The sequence below is a fragment of the Morus notabilis genome, unplaced genomic scaffold (genome assembly GCF_000414095.1).
Source record: "Morus notabilis unplaced genomic scaffold, ASM41409v2 Scaffold552, whole genome shotgun sequence".
NCBI lineage: Eukaryota > Viridiplantae > Streptophyta > Magnoliopsida > Rosales > Moraceae > Morus > Morus notabilis.
Genome location: NW_010384344.1, coordinates 638423 through 656263, shown reverse-complemented (window position 1 = coordinate 656263; position 17841 = coordinate 638423). Strand labels below are relative to the sequence as shown.

Sequence of the window (17841 nt, the reverse complement as noted above, 5' to 3'; positions counted from 1 at the left end):
TCCCTAAGCTCTTTAGTAGGTGATAGTTTGGTCTCTATTTTTTTTAATTTTAGTGAAAATGGTCCCCAACGTCATTAAATTGGTATAATTAAGTCATTTTTGTCAAATTCTTAACATAATGTATCATGTACAGAACATTTGACCTAATTTAAAAGAGTATTTAAGTAAAATTAAAATCCTTTTCAATATAATTAATATAATAAAATCAGAGTAGTTAAAAAAAAGAACAACAAATCAATTTTGAAAAAGAAAGTAAAATAACTTTATACACGAGAAAAGCCAAACTAATGAAGAAGGAAAAGTGAAACTTCACTGAATTAAAACCAAATCCATTTATGGGCAAAAGAATCTGCATCGACTTGATGTCAGGTGCGGTGGTCTTGCAGTACGGGCACTCGAACTTCGCATGGCTGCCCTTCTTCGCGCCGCCACAGTCGGCAAGGCCGGCTTTTCTGCCCCCACGATTCGTGGCAGCAGCTTCGATCTTGGCGGCAATCTTCTTCGCCACATTCAGTTGGCCTTGCTTGTCATGGCTGAATCTCCGATCATTGGAATTAGCATGTGGGTTTTTTTGGTTGGGGAATCGAGCGGATGGTGGGGAAGAGGAAAACGAGGAATAACCTAGAGAAGACTCAGAAATTGAAAACCCTAATTGAATCCTCAATGTCGCGATTCTTGATGAATCTTCGATCGGACTCCAAAAGAGAGGGGTGGTAGGAATTTGGAGGCGGCAGCTCTTGTTAGGGTTAGGGGTTGGATCGGACTTTGTAGAAGAAAGAAGTTGGTTTTTTATTTTTGTTAAAAAAAGGTTTGGTTGGTTATTGTGAGACATGAGGGTATTTTTGTATTTTCATCAAAAAAGATATGCACATGATCGTCACGTGAAGGATTTCATTAAAAATTTGACAGAATTAGACAAAAAGGACTTAATTGCACCAATTTAATAACGGTGGGGATCATTTTATGAAAATTAAAAAATAGGGATTAAACTGTCAACTACTAAAGAGGTTAGGGACTATCCGTAACAAATACAACCCCGCCCAGCGCTCCTCATCTTAAACGTCCTCATCCTCTACTCTATCATGGCTTGCCATCATCAACCCCTTGAAAATTCACATTTAATTTTCTCCACCCCTGGGCTGGAAATTCTCACTCTCATCCCCGTTGGCCGTTGCTGCTCTTGCGCCCCACATCCTACGGCTTTGCCCAGATGCCGTGCGCCACCACACTCATTCCGTCTCCAACTCTCCATGGCATTAAAAGACTCTTCCATCACCTATACAGATTCCTTCTATTATGATCCATTATGTGAATCTCTTATGAAGCTCAATCATGTGGGATTATATTCGGGAAAATTAACTTTTGTAAGCTGAATAGTTTGAATTTTAATTGTATTTATTTCAATTAATGGAAAATTGACTTTTGTACGCTGAAAAGTTTGAATTTAATTGTATTTATTTCAATTAAGGGAATCTCTTGAATTCAAAAGATTTGATAGCTTTCTGTGACTTACCGGAGTCTATGATTTGAACTTATATGTATTTATTATCATTTAATGGAAATTTGAACATATGTGGAGTCGTTCACATATTCTTCTTTCTCCGACATTTTTATTGGCTACTAGTTGGAAATAAACATAGATCATCAAAATAGTCTAAAAGTAAATCTGGGAATGTCATGAACAAAGTTGTGACTAGTAATCCTCTATATTTCACTTAGCTCACAAAAAAACAAAAAAACAAAAAAAAAAAAAACTTCTTTTTTTTCCTAATAATTTACTAGCAGAAGATTCAAACTCTACTGACATGTTTGGTTGTCAGTAATTTTGATTTTAAATTCAAATTTTATAAGAGAATTTAATAATATGAATTCAAATGTGTGAATTAAACAGGTCCTACTCTTTATCGTAAAGTTAAGAGCAGAATTATAGTATGAATGCGCAACAATTTTGATACGAATCTAGATCAACTCACTACATAATTGGATGTGCAACACTTTTGATACAAAGCTAGATCAACTCACTAATTGGATGTGCAACAATTTTGATACGGACCTAGGTCAACTCACTAAATTATTAAAAAAGCTTTTCAACAAAAACACTGCATTCATAAGAGTAATGAATAGATCAGAATATTAAGACAGACACGAAAAGAGATAAACAAATTATAAACACGACAAAGGCCACGAGTTTTATCTCAATACGAATTAAAATTCTGTCATCATGTCACCTATTCAATTATGCATCTTTAAACCCAAAACTCTTCAATTCACACTCCAAATCACAGATCATAAAACCAAAATAAAAACATTTTTAAGCACTCCGAACAAGAACACTGCGCATCATATCCTTGAACTCGAAGAAATCGACGCGACCGTCATGGTTCCGGTCGACCGACGTGATCATCTTCTCGACTCTTTCGCACCCCCTCTTTCCGATCTCCTTCCCCTCCGCAAACCCTAGCTTCCCGAGCACCACTTGCAGCTCCTTTGCCGAAATGTAGCCGTCGCCGTCCTCGTCGAACACCTTGAACGCCTCCGACAGATCCGACTCCTCCTGCGGAACCTCCGCCTCCGCCGCCGACTCCTCGAGTTCCGCGGCGAAGTAGGTTTCGTTGAGCGATTGGTGGAGCGACGCGAAATCGTCGAATCGTAGGCCGACATTTCCCGGCTTGATGAACGATTCGACGGTGGATTCGAGATCGGCGAGATCGGCCTCCAGGCCGAGGAGGCCGAGGGCTTGGCTGAGCTCCTGGACGGAGATCACGCCGTCGCCGTTCTTGTCGAAGAGATCGAAGATTCGGCGGAGGCGGAGGGAGTTGAGGCTAGGGCACCGGAGACGGAACGACGCCGAAGATGATTTCTTCTTGCTGAGGCTACGGATTCGCGGCGATGGAGACGGAGCGGCCGCTGATTCCATTGTCTTGATTGATCGATCGATAATCTGTTTTTTTTTTTTGTTTTTTTGTTTTTTTGTTTGTTTTTGAGGTTTGCTCTGTGGATTTCAATGGCGGAAATCGATGGAGACAGTGGATTAAATATATATATATATATATATATATATAGGGATCAGCAGCCGGTGGCGCGCGTCCGAATTGTGAAGGAGGAGAATGGGTTGACGCGGCGACGACTGAAATTTTCTGGGAAAGTTGAATGGAAATTTAAAAGGAAAAAGGCAAGTGGCTGAAAATGGGAAATTGCTAATGAGGCACAGTGCGGGTTTGGCGGGCACGACTGGTTCTGTTTTTTTCTAGATATTTGGAAAATAAAAAGCAATTCTTTTAAAAAAATTAAAATTAAAAATAATGTGGCAACTAAGAGCTCTGAAAACTCAAGGGCCAAAAAAAAAAAAACAAAAAACAAACAAAAAAGTCGTACAACTATGAATTTAAAGGTATAACGTGTACGAACGAATCAAACAAAACGTAAGAGTTGAATCGCGAGTGGTCTACGCAACGCTGCTCTAATTATCAACGGTGCTCTAATTGTCTTATGGAATTATTCTAATGAGTGGCCCTTTCCACAGTCCACGTATGGGAATATCAATAGCTTACTTCAATCAAAAAAGAGGTAACGACCTTTTAAAAAAAAAAAATTTAATAGGCTACTTCAATAAAAAAAAAGATATGACCTTTTACAAAAAATTAATAGGTTATGGGATTTCAAGCAATACAAAATCAAAGAAACAATTTTTAGAGCAGTTTAAGATTAAAAACCTAAATCAGTCAGTAAACAAATCCTTCATACTTCGGTGGTTCGGTCTTTGATTTTTTTGATTTGAGTCGATTGGCGGTTGAAAATCGAGCAAAACCTACTCTCATATGTATTATGTATGTATGTACATGTATGTATATGTATGTATTAGATGTATGTGTTTGCTTGGTATTTGTTTGCAGTTTTTGAGGTTATTATACGTTTGATTTGGATGTTTTGTTTGTGGGATACAAATTGTCTTAGACTATAATTTGAACCTGATAACCAAACGGTGGCTGTGTTTATGTCCTTAGTTGGATATTGTGTGTTAACTTGCGTGAGACCAATGCTTTGTATCTATCTTCATAATAATCATTTTTGGTTAAAAAAAAAACGAGATATTCATACTATCACTTGCATATTTTTAATCATGTGACTGATACGGAAAATTGTATAAAAGCCTTTCAAAATTGATTGGTACAAATACCGAGTTGGTAGGTCCTCCAATAGACTCGATCGGTGTTTGGCTTTCAACTTTCAAACACTAACTAGTCATTTTTTTATCCTCGACTAACATGAAATCAAAAAGAAATCAAGCAACAAATATTTTTCTTGTAATTAAAAAAAAGTTAAGTTTAGGATTAATGGAAGAAGAAGAAGAAGAAGTTTTAAGAGAATTGGATCACTCGTTTTGTGGAAACTTATAAGTTCCGTTCATTTCGCCGATTCGAATTTAAAATTCGAGTTTTGTTACAGTAAAAAACTCTAAAAAACAGTCACATCTAACTTTTTACTACAGTAAAATGCTCTTATATAAAGGCACATCTAACTTTTTACTATAGTAAAAAACTCTCATATAAAGGCACATCTCAACTTAAATCAGTAAATTAAACGGGCCATAATAGGTTAATATATTAACTTCTTACAAATAGCTAGATACCTATGACACGGTTACTATCCTTCACTTGCAACCTTTGGCTTTAGTATCTTATTACATTAGATATTAAATATTAGATTTGATCTTGATCGTTAAAAAGTAATATGGCGGTTGTAGACAAAACATGTAAAGAATGCTAGAAATATTTTATGTTTAACAAAATTATAAGGAATAGTAATAAAATAATTATCCTTCCAAAACGCAATTAATGATGGAATTAAAATATAACTGAACCAACGAAATTTCTTAAAAGGTAGGTTTGAAATGATATTCCTCTCTCTCTGTCTCTCTTTATTCTCCCCCTCTCTCTTAAACGAAAAAGAGTTACAACTTTTCATTGGAGCTCCGGACACAAGATTGGGCTCCCAGTCTTAGTTTTTTATCTTTTGACTCGTCTCTTTGTGGGCTTTACGATGACATGAGTGGTGTACAGTATGATGACTCTGTTTGGACAGATCTAAAACTAGCCAAAGCTTGGAATTCACACATATGAGATGTGTTTTATGGCGCGTTCGTCTGTGGATGGCTGAGATCTCTGGGGTTTTTTTCTTCAGGGTAATGGACTTCTTGGGACGGTGGCGGTGTTTCCTTCCGGCAACGTTTGGCGAAGCTTTCTAGTGACGTTTAGCGGCCGTTTTCCGACTATGTTAAGCGCCTCTCAAAGCCGGCTGCCCTCCTTGACGGTTTCTATGCGGGCTATCCCTTTGTTGGAGGCTTTAAACAGTGATGTCCGAAGATTTTCTTTTTTATTTTCTTGTTCTAGTTTGTGTGTAATAAAGGCGGTGTTACTCTCTGCCGAGTTTGTTTTCTACAACTAGAGAATTCTCTATGTTGTGTATGTCTCTCCGTTATTTGGAGCTTTGTCTCGATTGAATGGCTTGATCTATTGACTGTTTCGGTCTCTAACTAGCTGTGGTATTGCTCAAATTATCTGTATCAAGCGGGTCTATCCCCACTTAGTCTCGACACTTGTTTTTGTTCATGCGTTGTTTATGTCTTCTATAACGGATCTAGTCAGTGGTCCGGGATCGATTGCTCTTGTAACTGGGGTTGTTTACTATTTGTGTTTGTATTTTCTTTTTCAATGGATGAAATTTTCCCCTTTGTCAAAAAAAAAAAAAAGGAAATGATATTAGGAAAAAAAAAATCATTACCATTGCCTTAAATGATGTCTGAATTTTAGAATTTACTTTAGTAAACTTAATTATATGTTATCTCATATATGTTACATTGTCTTTATTTATTATTTCATTAGTCGCTTTAAGTTTTTTCGTTTATTGGTACTAATTTTATGGTATAACTAATATCCTCATCTTAATGATTTTTAAAATTTCTTCGCCAGTATCAAAATCAACATTTAAAAAAAGTAATTACATTATCTTGTATGTTCTTGCCGACATTATTCGACGACTAAACATCTTCCAAAATTCCACCATTACACCTTTCCAATTGAAGGGAATCAAAATATGATCTCATCTCTGATTAAAAAAACAAGAGAATAAAAAAAAAACATTGAATGGTAACATCATTATTAATTATGTAGTAGAAAAGGTGATTAAAAGTAAACCGCCGATTAAACATCGTTATACTAACTAGTAACTACTATGTCATTTTCTCGTTTCAGTTACTATGTTGTTTTGCAGCGTACAAATGCAACAAAGAACAACATTTAGGCATAAATCAAAAATTAGTTTAAAGACATTGGCATTATAACTGTAAACGACCTATAACGACATGATATTCAAAGCAAAAAAAAAAAAAAAAAAAAAAAAAAAAAAAAAAATTTAAAAAAAAAAAAAAAAAAAAAAAAAAAAAAAAAAAGACATGATATTGAAATTTTAACAATGTCAACGACATAGTAAATTATATAAAATGGTTATAATAATGATAAGGTAATTTGATAAAAATTATTGTAATGACAAGTGAAAACCCTATAGCATAATTAAAATAAAACTATAAATGTGACGCTAATTATAATTATTGAGTGGTATTAGTGCAGATTTAAAAAAAAAGTAACGGGGGGCGAAAGCTTAAAACATGTACACTATATGAAACTAAAAGTTAAGGCTCATAGAGACAATCCAATCACACAAATTGAAAAACACCAACACACAATGAATAATTGTGAAAATATTAAAAGAAGATTATTGAGTTCATGTTCTGTACCTTATCTCTCACCATCTAGATGGATGGTTGAAGTTAAATGTGGTGAAACCTTAGGATTGGGGCGGGCGAAAGCTTAGAAGATGTACAATATATGAAACTAAAAATTAAGGTTCATAGAGACAATCCAATCACACAAATTGACAAAACACCAACACACAATGAATAATGGTGAAAAGTTTAAAAGAAAACTATTGAGTTCATATTTTGTACCTCATCTATCACCATTTATGTGGATGGTTGAAGTTGAATGCCGGTAGCATTGCCGAGCCCTGTCTTGTTCATCCAGCTAGGTGGTACTCAAATTCTATTTGTGAGAGCTCCTTCGGTAAGGAGTCTTCTGTGTGTTATAATCTTTACGGGAATGAATCGCATATGTTGGTTGAGAATTGCTCGGGAATTAATTGATAGTTACTTTTCGGGTTGGGCTACCCTCCTTCTAACATCAAAATGTTGGAGTAAAATTTTATCCAACACTAAAAGCATGCATACTCTCAAAGCGAAAAATTCAAATCAAATGAATACTTGAATCAAGAACGTGATAAGAACACTCAAAGAATATTAAGAAGTTCGCAAAAAAGACAAATGAAAAAAGGTTTATAGCACAATTGCCCCACGAACTTATCATGATTTAACAAATTGCCCCTTAAAATTTTTATTTTGACAATCAACCCCCTATCTTGTAAAATTGTCGCAATGCCCCATTTTATTAAATTTGGCTCATTTTTTTATTAGATTTAAGGGGTTAAGAGTAGATTAATTGAAAGATTTGTGTTATATTTGAATCAGGTTGTTGAACTTTTTTGTTGAACGTGCTATTTCGACACTAATTTAACACAATCATCATCAAAATGGGGCATATTGCAACAATTTTATTAGTTGAGGGAGAAACTTAAAAAAATTAAAACTTCAAAGACAAGTTGCTAAAACCATACAAATTCAGAAGGTAAGTGTATAAAATATATATTTTTTTTTAAATCTGATATAATTTAGAGAGCCATTTTCTCATTAATACATAAGAAATGATTCATCTTCCAATATTGTAACCAATGAGTGAGTCAAATGCCTTTTATCTTAGAGCATTACAAGTTTTTACGCTTTGTTTGGTAGAAGGGTTAAGAGTATAAGACGGATAGAGAGAGTTTGAGAGATGTAGAATATAAAGGATAAAAATATCATATTTTATCATTAGTATTGTTTAGTAGGATAAAAGAAGAGTTCAAAAATGAATGCTAGTAATTTGTCTAATTACTATATTGTTTATTTTATAATCTGATAGTAATTTCTTTTAAAGAATAAAATAGTCCTTTTAACTTAAATTTAATGAATTTTATAAATCCTCCAACTAATTAAATGGTCCAAATTGATGGGTTCAAAAGGAGAGTCTCTCATTCCATCTACCCTCTCTCCTTGCATCCCTCCAACAAAATAATAAATGTGTCCTCTCCTCCCATCACTCTCTCTCCACCCCTCTCCTTCCCTCTTTCTCTCCCTCCATTACTATCTAGAGGTTTGCTTGAGCTTCCCATTTAGGTGGAGCATGGGCCTAGATTTTTTTAAGCAGAGTATGGACTCTAAATTTGTTCTAAGCAGAGCATGGGCTCGGGTTATTTTAGCCAGAGTATGGGCTCAGGTAATTTTGGGCAGAGCATGGGCTCGAATTGTGATACTGGATCTTTATTAACAACTTGTGCGGTCAAAACCAACACCGTCATAAATGTTACTCTTAACACAAAAAAAAAAAGTAGAGAATTAAGATTATCACATTATAAAATGATAAATTAACTAGGTTCTACATATGTTAAACTCCAACACATATAGTAGAGAATAACATTATCACATTATAAATCATAAATTAACTAGGGTTCTACATTGTTATGTAATAATGTTGATGCTCCTCATATATTAGTATTTAGTCGCATAATAATGAGTCTATTAACTAGACATTACAAAATATGTTTCTATAAAATCTTTAAAAAAAAAAAAAAAAAAAAGTCAAAACCAATTGTATCAAACCGCCAACACCTCCCAGACCCACAACATTGTTTTTTAAGAGTTTAATTTTTATTTTTATTTTTTCTTGTAATTATAAGAGTTAAGAATTTAACCACGACAAACAAAGCTAGAAGATGCCAGTACAACATGTAATATAATATTTTTTTCCGTATATATATATATATTCTGAGAAGAGAATCAATTGTCTAAAATTTTTTTTCCGGGAAAGAATCACTTGATGACTTTTTGGTATAAGGATTCTGAATTTAGAATTATGATTCCGGGTTGAAATCAGTGTTTGTTTCAAAAAATAAAAAATAGTTTTGATTTGATTCACCTAAAATCAGTGTTTGGTTTGAATGATTCTGATTTAAAGTTTAAACCCTAATGTGATGTTTTAAACTATGAATCGCCCATAATTCTAAAATCACTTTCCCCCTTGATTTTGGGTGGTTCAAACTCATGATTTTGGTTCTAGTTTCATAACCATGATTTGGACTTAAAATCATGAATCATAGTTCTGATTTCAAAATCAAAACTAAAATCATCCTAATTTATATTATCGTACCAAACGAACCCTTATATTAGTGAACTACTAGAAGGCGGAAAGCTCATGATCAATTGCCTGTTTTCTTTTTTATTTATTTTTTTGTTAAGAGAAAAAAAGGATTAGTGATGTGTTGATGTCCCCTTCAGCGTTTTAAGAAAAATTTATTGAGACTAGATGCGGGAAAATAAGGGTCCATTTAATTTGCTCGTTCAAGTCAGTAATTTTGATTTATTAGCAAAAATTTTGTAAGAGAATAAATTTTTAAATTCAATTTTTTTTTTTAGATGAGAAATATTATATCAGAATCAAAATCATAAGTTCAAGTATAAAAACCAAACGGAGTCTAATAGTTTGTTTAGTAGTTTGTTTAGTTAAAGGATTCAAATCATGATTTAAATTATAATTTATGATTTATTACAATATTTTTTTTCATAAAAAATATACATAAATTAAAAATAATTTTAATTTATAAACTAAATAATAATTTTAATCTATAAATCAAACGCTCTCGAAAAGAATCTAACTCATACTTTCATCACCCAAATCATAGCATGCCCAAGCCATATTCAGCAGGCCTACTAAGAGAGATAATTACAGCCTTACTACAGACGAGAAAAATCAATTTCTGGTTGACAGAAGAGAGAGATTTGATAAGTCATTCTTTTCCAGCTATGCCACCACGGCACCACCGCCCCACCGCCAGTGGTATCAATTGCACGTCATCTTCGAATCCCATGCGTGGACAAATTTTATAAATTTCACTCGAATTTTATCATTTGTATTAATATACTTTTAAATTTTATAATATGTATGTTGTGCTTTTAAATTTTATCACTTATATCAATATATCCCTTAAGGTTAACTCTATTAAATTTTTTAACGAAAATGTTTATAAATACCCTCTGAACTTTGTCACTTTTATTAATATGCCCCATGAACTTTAAAATGTACATGTTTTATCCTCCGAAGTCTGAACTATGATATGTTTTTAACTTTTTCACATCCATCTTGATTCTATCAGTTTTTTGAATAAAAATGTTAATATGACCATTAAATTGTTAATTATCTATGATATTTGAGGTTTATTGAATACATTCTCTTCTAAAAATGTTAGTTAAGCACCAATTCTCAAAACATTAATTAATTAGAGACAATAAATAAGAAAAAAAATGAGGAGTAAATCTATATAATGTAATGAATATTGTTAGTTTTTTTCTTAATATGTCACCTAGATAGAAGTGCTCGACATAAAACATGTTTATGCTTTATACATGTATAGCATTTATAAATCTAAATGCGTTCAGGTCATTTATTTTATTGTACATTTTAAAAAAAATAAAAATCAACACAAAACTTAAGAAACTAATTTACTTAACAAACTTTAATAGTCAAATATAATAGATAATTAGCAATTTAATGATCATATCAAAATTTTCGTTCAAAAAATTGATAAAATCAAGATGGAGGGAGAAAAATTAGAGACATATCATTGTTTGGGAGGGTAAAATAAGTACATTTTAAAATTCAGGGGACATATTGACATAAGTGATAAAGTTCAAGGGGATGTTGATAAGTATTTCTTTTTAAAAACTTAAAGTCTTTAATCTCAGAATGCATGTTGACACAAATGATAAACTTTAAAGAGCACAACATATAAATTTTAAAGTTTGAGATACGTTGACACAAATAACAAAATTTAGAACTTATAAAATTTGTCTTTTTTTGAATTTTGGTTCATCTCCTCCTCGTGAGATCTGTCTTTGTTACTAGGTAGGGAATATCAGCATATGACGAGGATGATATTTGAGTCACGTCATTCCCGGATCAAATTAAATATTTTGTGGCACAAGTTTGGCATTGGCAAATGAACGATAAATAATAGAATCCTATGAAAGGAAAGAGAATCCTATGAAAATGAGAGGTGTCCCAATTGGACTTTGCTCCTCCATTTTAATATTTACCATTCCGAATGTGTTGATGAGTAATAACCAATAGTCATTAAACTTTTTATTAAAGTTTGTACAGTTTAGATGTCCTGGGTTAATATCAAATTCAATTCTAAAGAAAGAGAAAAAAATAAGAAATATCACCTAAGGTGTTAAAAAAAAATTATTTATGTATTTCGCTTAAAAATAAACAATTATCATTTAATTAAAAAAGAGAAAATAAAAGTTACAGTGATAAAAATTATAAGTATACATAAAATCATAACAAACTAATTACTTTTTTCTTAAAGAAAAGGTATTTTTTTTTCATTCATCTCCTACAAATCGAAATAAGCTTATTATTCATTGCAACTTTAGTACTTATACCATTAAAGTGTCAATATCTTAACGGTTTTAATCACATGTGACTACTAAGTGACTAGTTCGTAAATAAACTATTAAAAAGCGTTCTTAACTAACCAACAACATGATTAAAATTCCTTAAAAATTAAGGACTCAATAATAAAAGGATCCAATTTGCAATTTACGATAAGATCAAGTGAAAGTTTTTTTTTTTTTTTTTTGCTATTTTATTTCGAGTTAAATGTGAACTAAGTATGACAACTCCTAATCTTCTAAAATCAACATTGAAATTAACCCATTTAGGACCCGTTCGATTCGTTAATTTAAATTTTTAATTCGAGTTAAAATGTGATGTTATGTGAGAGCTTTTTATTGTAGTAAAAAATTAAATGTGACTGTTTATGAGAACTTTTTACTGTAATAAAACTCGAATTCTAAACTTAAATCAACGAAAAAAATAGAGCCTTAATTTTCATATAATTTGATGTAATCTCACGTTAGAATACCGAATAAAAAATTCTTTTCAAAAAAAAAATATCGGATACAAGATAAAAGTTACCGTATAAAGAAGAAAAAACCCTTGGAGAAAAAAAAAAGGAAAAAAAAAAAAGAAGATTGCAGTAGATAACCCTTTTTAAATCTAATTTACCAATTTTAACTGCTTAGTAAAATCTAAAAATTTTACACAAAACATTTTTTTATAGTTTTTTTTTTAAAAAAAATTGGGGCATACCCAAAAGCACTAAAGATTTTTTCACATGGAGTGGGTCCCATTGGTTACCCTTCAATCTTGATAAACGGCTTATGCTTTGTACCACATAAGCTACACAGTTGTCATTGATCAAGTCTGGTCTAGTCTAGATTTAAAACCCAAAACGGACAAAAAACAACCGTGTTGTAGATAGAGAGTGTTTTTTATTTGCTAGATGTGTTGTATAGATAGAGTTAAATCAAAAGAGTTATACCCAATTGTTTTTTCAGTTTTTTTGTCTTTCTTTCTCGACAGCTAGAGAGAGTTAGAGAGAGAAAAAACATAATTTAATTGGTGAAAAGCGAGCGACAGGGATTGATGTGAATCCAACTCAAAATTTATAAATATATAAAAAAAGTAGAGAGAGAGAGAGAGAGTGAGTGTCTGTATTCTGCGACCTTTTTGCCTCTCTCTCTCTCTCTCTCTCTCTCCTGTGAAATTCATCTCTCCCGCCGCCGCGAACCTCTGCTCTGCAACTCTCATCAGTTTTCTCTCGTTTTCTCTCTCTAAGCTCTTCTTTCATTTCTTCAGGTGCTTCGTCCTCTTCAATTTCGAGGTATTTTCACTTTCCACATTTCGTAATCTCTTCTTTTGTTTTGATTGTTTTGTTGATTTGATTTGATTTTTTTTTTGGATTTTTTAGGGTTAGTCTCTGCTGCTCTTGTGCTAGGGTTTTCTTTTACCCCTTTCTTAAGCCGTGTTGGACGATAATTAGGGTTTTATGTAATCTTTTTGCGGAAACGAAATCCCGTCATTCCTTGTTTTCTCTAAAGTTTAGTGGACGTTTGCTTTATGAACTCAGAACCATCGTCGGTTTATGTGTGTTTTTTGAGAGAAAATACGAGTCACGAACATGATTTGAATTATGATACGAATTCTCGTACTAAACACCCTTTGCCGAGTATTTTTGTTGTTTGTTTTCTTGGATTTGTTTCCATTAACAACTCGGAATTTTTTTTTGACCGTTGGATTTTGTGGTCAAATCTTTTGTGTCGTTTTAGATGGGAAATAATTTTGTTCTCATTTGTGTTTGAGTCTGTTTTGCAAGGTTTCACCCACATGTTTAAATCTTTTGTGTCGTTCTGGTCAGAAATGGCGTTGGTGCAATGTAGTTTCAGCTGTTTTTGAGCCGTACTGATTGAATTGCCTTAATCATTTTTTTTTTCCAGTTGGTGATATCTGCCTTTGCTTTAATCATACGGCCAAATAGAATGGGTTCTGGTGGTTGCACGAATCAAGTTAACAATTTTGAGGATCTCGGTACGAATTCCTTTAAGAAATTGGATTCGATTAGTGTTGTGGAAACTCATAAGGAGGTAGCGGAGATATCAGAAGCTCACAAGACAGATTCTTTAGGGCCGATTACTCCTGATTCCGACCGAGAGAATGGCGATTTCCCTATTACCTTGAAATCTCCACCCTCATCTGTTAAGAAGAGGGAAAGTGGGGTTTGCTTTGATTCCGAGACTGAGCAAATGGTAGAAAATCCATCGTGTTTTGATGATCACGCCAGTCCCCGAACGCCAAAGGATGGCATCTTTGACCCATTTGCCCCCGGTCCGGATGACCTGGCATTGGCTCCCCAGTGCAGAAAATATGTCAGCAAATCGAGGAGTGTTGTTGCCAGGAGGCTGAGTTTTGACTTCTCCGTCAAAGTTCTTGACGACAAGGATTGTAGAAATGATGCATTATCAATTTCAGATGAGGAGATTGTTGAAGCTATGTATGAAAGTCTGTTGGATACTATTGTCTCATGCCAGACAGAGGTTGTTCTTGCCGAGATTTCGAGTTTGGAGTGGGATTCTAATAACTGCAGAACGCCTCCTTCAGCGCCACACCTAAGTGGAGTTGCTGAAACTTGTCCTGGTGCTCCTCTGAGGCCTGCAGGGAAGTCAAGGAAAATTGATTTGGCACTATGCAGGAGGCTTCAATTCTCACCGTGATGGGCTCGTGTTCTCATATGCAGAGAAACTGATGGGCTCATGTTCTAACCGGTAACTGATATTCGTAGACGCCTCATTATGCTAATCTGAAATGTGAAAACTAACATTTGTGTCCCTAAATATTGACCTCTGGTTCCTAGAGAACATGTTAATTGGCAAACAGCTTCTCTGACAGAGAGACCCAACTTTGGTAGTTGTAATGTATAGTAATCGTTAGCATTGTTCCTATTTTGATACAAGTCTCTTCCTAGACCAAATTAGACTAATGGAAAGGCCTGCGTTCAACTGTATTTCCTTACATTTATGGAGTTAGCATTGTTCACAACCTCATTTACCAGTACTAAACTCATGACACTGCAAAATGACAGTGCTTCATTTCATTGATGGTTTTATCAGAAAAAGGAATATTTATGTGTGCAAATGTTTGTATTTGCTTATTTTTAATTGTTTGATGGTAATACCAAGTAATTGAAAGTCTATGATGCTTTCTCCATAGATTCCTGACAAAAGTTGTGAGCATGAGCTGAGAACTTGAGACCACTCTATTCTCTGTTCATTTAGCTATGCATTATGCAGTTGTAGTTCTATGTAATCAGGTTGGTTTGTTACCTAATTCTTCTTACTTGTAAAGTGTAGTAAAATGTTTGATTTCGTAATTGGTGCTCTTATGTACCTTTTTGGATAATGAACTTCTTGTTCTTATGTGCTGCAAAGACATCCCAACCAAACAAAACCAATTGAGTCATCAAGTCAGGCCTATCCAGTATACCAATGCCTGGCATTTTTCGAAATCGTTTTGTTGCTCTCAACTGGCTAGAGGTTGGACACGAGAATATTTCTTCACAAATGAGTATACTGGGGATCAACTCCATTATTCTGAGATCGTTTCTTCTTCACCATGGAGATGGAGTAATAAGATGGGCGTTCTTAGTTTGTAGCAATAAATTGGATTTGAAAATAAATTGTGTAGTGTGTCTCGAACTCTCTCCTTTTGTCCGTTGTATATCTTTTTATGAAGTATGATAGTGGGAGATGTATAGACTAGAAACAAAATAGTCAAAATGTTAAAAATCATTTAATGATTAACATTATAGTTTCCATCTTTTAGTTTCCCGTCGCATAAAATGCTAGTTGTGGGTTGTGGGTTGTGTTTTCTGCTTTCTGCTTGAGAGAAGTTTGTGGATCTGCGATGTGATTTGCAATGTCACCCTTTTAATTGTCATTGTGGAATGTGGATTTGAATGGAATGGCAAAAAAGGGTTGCTTATAGTTGTTACTGTTAGGTAGGGCCTTTAGCTGTCGTTCTCAGTTTACTGTGAAATGTTTCTACATTGTTAATGTCGCCGCTTTTGCTGTTGCCACTTCCCAATTATTGTCAGGTCTTCCCTTGCCTCCCTGCATCCGTGGCTTGCAATTATATTATTTCTTCTTTTCTTGCCCTTTTGTTCTTCCTAAGAAAAGATCTTTCTAGGAAGGGAAAAGGCAGTAGACAACTAAATCATGTGCTTTAAATCATGTGCAGTCTTCTCCTCTCTATTTCTAATAAAAATGCACGTATGCTTTTGGTGTGTAAAGCACCCTTCCAAAAGTGTACTATGGGTTGTTCGCTTTTTATATTTGAGTTTTTAATTCAAGTTGAGATGTGATATTTTTTAAAAATTTTTAATTATAAAAATTTAAAATTAAAAACTCGAATCGATGAGATGAACGAGATTAAGGTATAATCTTCCGGCGCTCAGGAGTAGACTTTTGTAGCACTTAAAGTGGATTTCTCTTTAATGAGCAGTTAAAGAGAGGTATCTATTCGCATGATTAAAAGTATACTTTTTTGTAGTACTAAATAACTACTTGCTTTTATTCACTTGTCTACCATGGAGATCTTGTGTTATAAATGACCAGTGAAATCTTTATTCTTGTTTTGGGCAACCAAGTAAAGAATACAGATTTTTGTTTGGAGGCGTAAAAGTTGCTTCGAATCATTATTTTTCTTTATTCTTTATTCTTGTTATAGGCGCAGACCGTCAGCTTAGCGCATGAAAAAGTTTGTAAGAACATTACCAAAAACACACCGTCCTAAAAAATAATAATAATAATAATAATAAACATAGAAAAGTGAGAACTCTATAAGATTTTTATTTTGTCAGTTTTACGTATTATTTTGAGAAATCACAGGATAGAAATTATAGATTATAAATCAGACTGCAAACTATAGTTTGAGGCAAATTATGATGTCAACCAAACCAAAGAAAATATGTGACTGCAAACAATCTCCCCATGGCAAGATTTGGTTAATCTACAGGCATTCAATATCCACTCCTTTTCCACAACAAGAAAGCTCTCTCTCTCTCTATGTATATCTCTCTCTCTCTCTCTCTCTATATATATATATGTATATAACACATGGACTGTAACATAGCCAAACCAAGAATCCTCAGTATGCAGATTTTATAAAGTCTTTAAGAAGAAGTCCCAAAATCTCTCTCAAATCTTGGCTTTGCTCTTGCAAAGCTGACTCTGAACCTTGAATTCTCTAACACTGATAGTAAACTGGCACACAGACACAGCAACAGCATGCTTCTTGATGAATCCAAGGAAGGTAAGCCTTCCCGGAATCCTCGTCTGCGTCTCCACCATCAACTCTCCGGCTAGAACGTCGCCGATCAAGCCAGCAATCTCCGACCCGAGCTTGTCGACCTCGATGGTCAGCCGGCAAGGAAGCGTGGCGGACCCCCTCGCGGGAATGTTTCCCGGGGCAATATCAACTTCTCCAACCTGCTTCCCCCTGTAGAGCAGCACACTCTTGCCCGTGCCGTGGCGGAAGCTGGCGTGGTTCCGGTTCCGGACGAGGATCTTGAGGTCGAGCGTCACGTTGAGCTCGATTCTCACCGCGGGGAGCGTCACGCTGGGAGAGATGCCGTCGAGGGCGGCCGAGATAATCTCGGTTTTCGGGTCTTTTGGCTTGAAAACAGTCAAGGCGAGGACGAGGAGGATTATGGACAGAATCAATATTAGAAGTATGATTGTTCCGCAAACGGTGATCAGACATCGTCTCCGCGAGTAACTCTTGGCCGTCGTTTTCTGCTCCACGTTAAGTGGTTGGTGATTGTTGATCTCGGCCTCCATGGCCTTCTCTTTTGTTTGCATAATGTTTGGATAGAGTGTGAGTGTTGAAGAGGGAAGCTTTGGTTTATTGTTTACGGAGTAAAGGAGTAATTGTTATTTTTGTATGTTTTCATCAAAAGGAGAAGGAAAAAATGAGTAATTAAAAATATAATATGGTTAGGAGGGTGGTGGGGGAGGGAGTGAAGGCTATAAATGCGCAGTGGAATTTTGAAGAGCGTGAAGTGGTGGGAAGTCATGCAAGGCGGTTGGAGGTTATGGGTCTCAATTTATTGCGTAATTTGGACTCCTATCCGACATTTATAAATAATAATAAAAAAAGTTGAAATTTCTTTTCCAGCAAAAAAATAAAAATAAAAATAAAAAGTTGAAATGATTGACCTTTGTCCTTTTATATGGGCTTA

The 17841-nt window shown here is 34.4% G+C and overlaps 3 protein-coding genes across 3 annotated transcripts; 1 reads left to right on the top strand and 2 right to left on the bottom strand.

The window, feature by feature from the left end:
- Positions 1 to 2084: 2084 nt before the first annotated feature.
- On the bottom strand, positions 2085 to 3318 carry LOC112094832 (calcium-binding allergen Bet v 3-like). Its single transcript, XM_024176544.1, has one exon. It carries the CDS (start codon positions 2915 to 2917, stop codon positions 2312 to 2314), a length of 606 nt encoding a protein of 201 aa, XP_024032312.1. The 5' UTR covers positions 2918 to 3318; the 3' UTR covers positions 2085 to 2311.
- A 9291-nt stretch (positions 3319 to 12609) lies between these two features.
- On the top strand, positions 12610 to 14642 carry LOC21405576 (cyclin-dependent protein kinase inhibitor SMR11). Its single transcript, XM_010114742.2, has 2 exons — positions 12610 to 12930; positions 13544 to 14642. Exon 2 carries the CDS (start codon positions 13586 to 13588, stop codon positions 14315 to 14317), a length of 732 nt encoding a protein of 243 aa, XP_010113044.1. The 5' UTR covers positions 12610 to 12930; positions 13544 to 13585; the 3' UTR covers positions 14318 to 14642.
- Positions 14643 to 16569: 1927 nt separating this feature from the next.
- Positions 16570 to 17581, bottom strand: LOC21405575. The gene has a single exon (XM_010114741.2). It carries the CDS (start codon positions 17459 to 17461, stop codon positions 16799 to 16801), a length of 663 nt encoding a protein of 220 aa, XP_010113043.2. The 5' UTR covers positions 17462 to 17581; the 3' UTR covers positions 16570 to 16798.
- Positions 17582 to 17841: the final 260 nt, after the last annotated feature.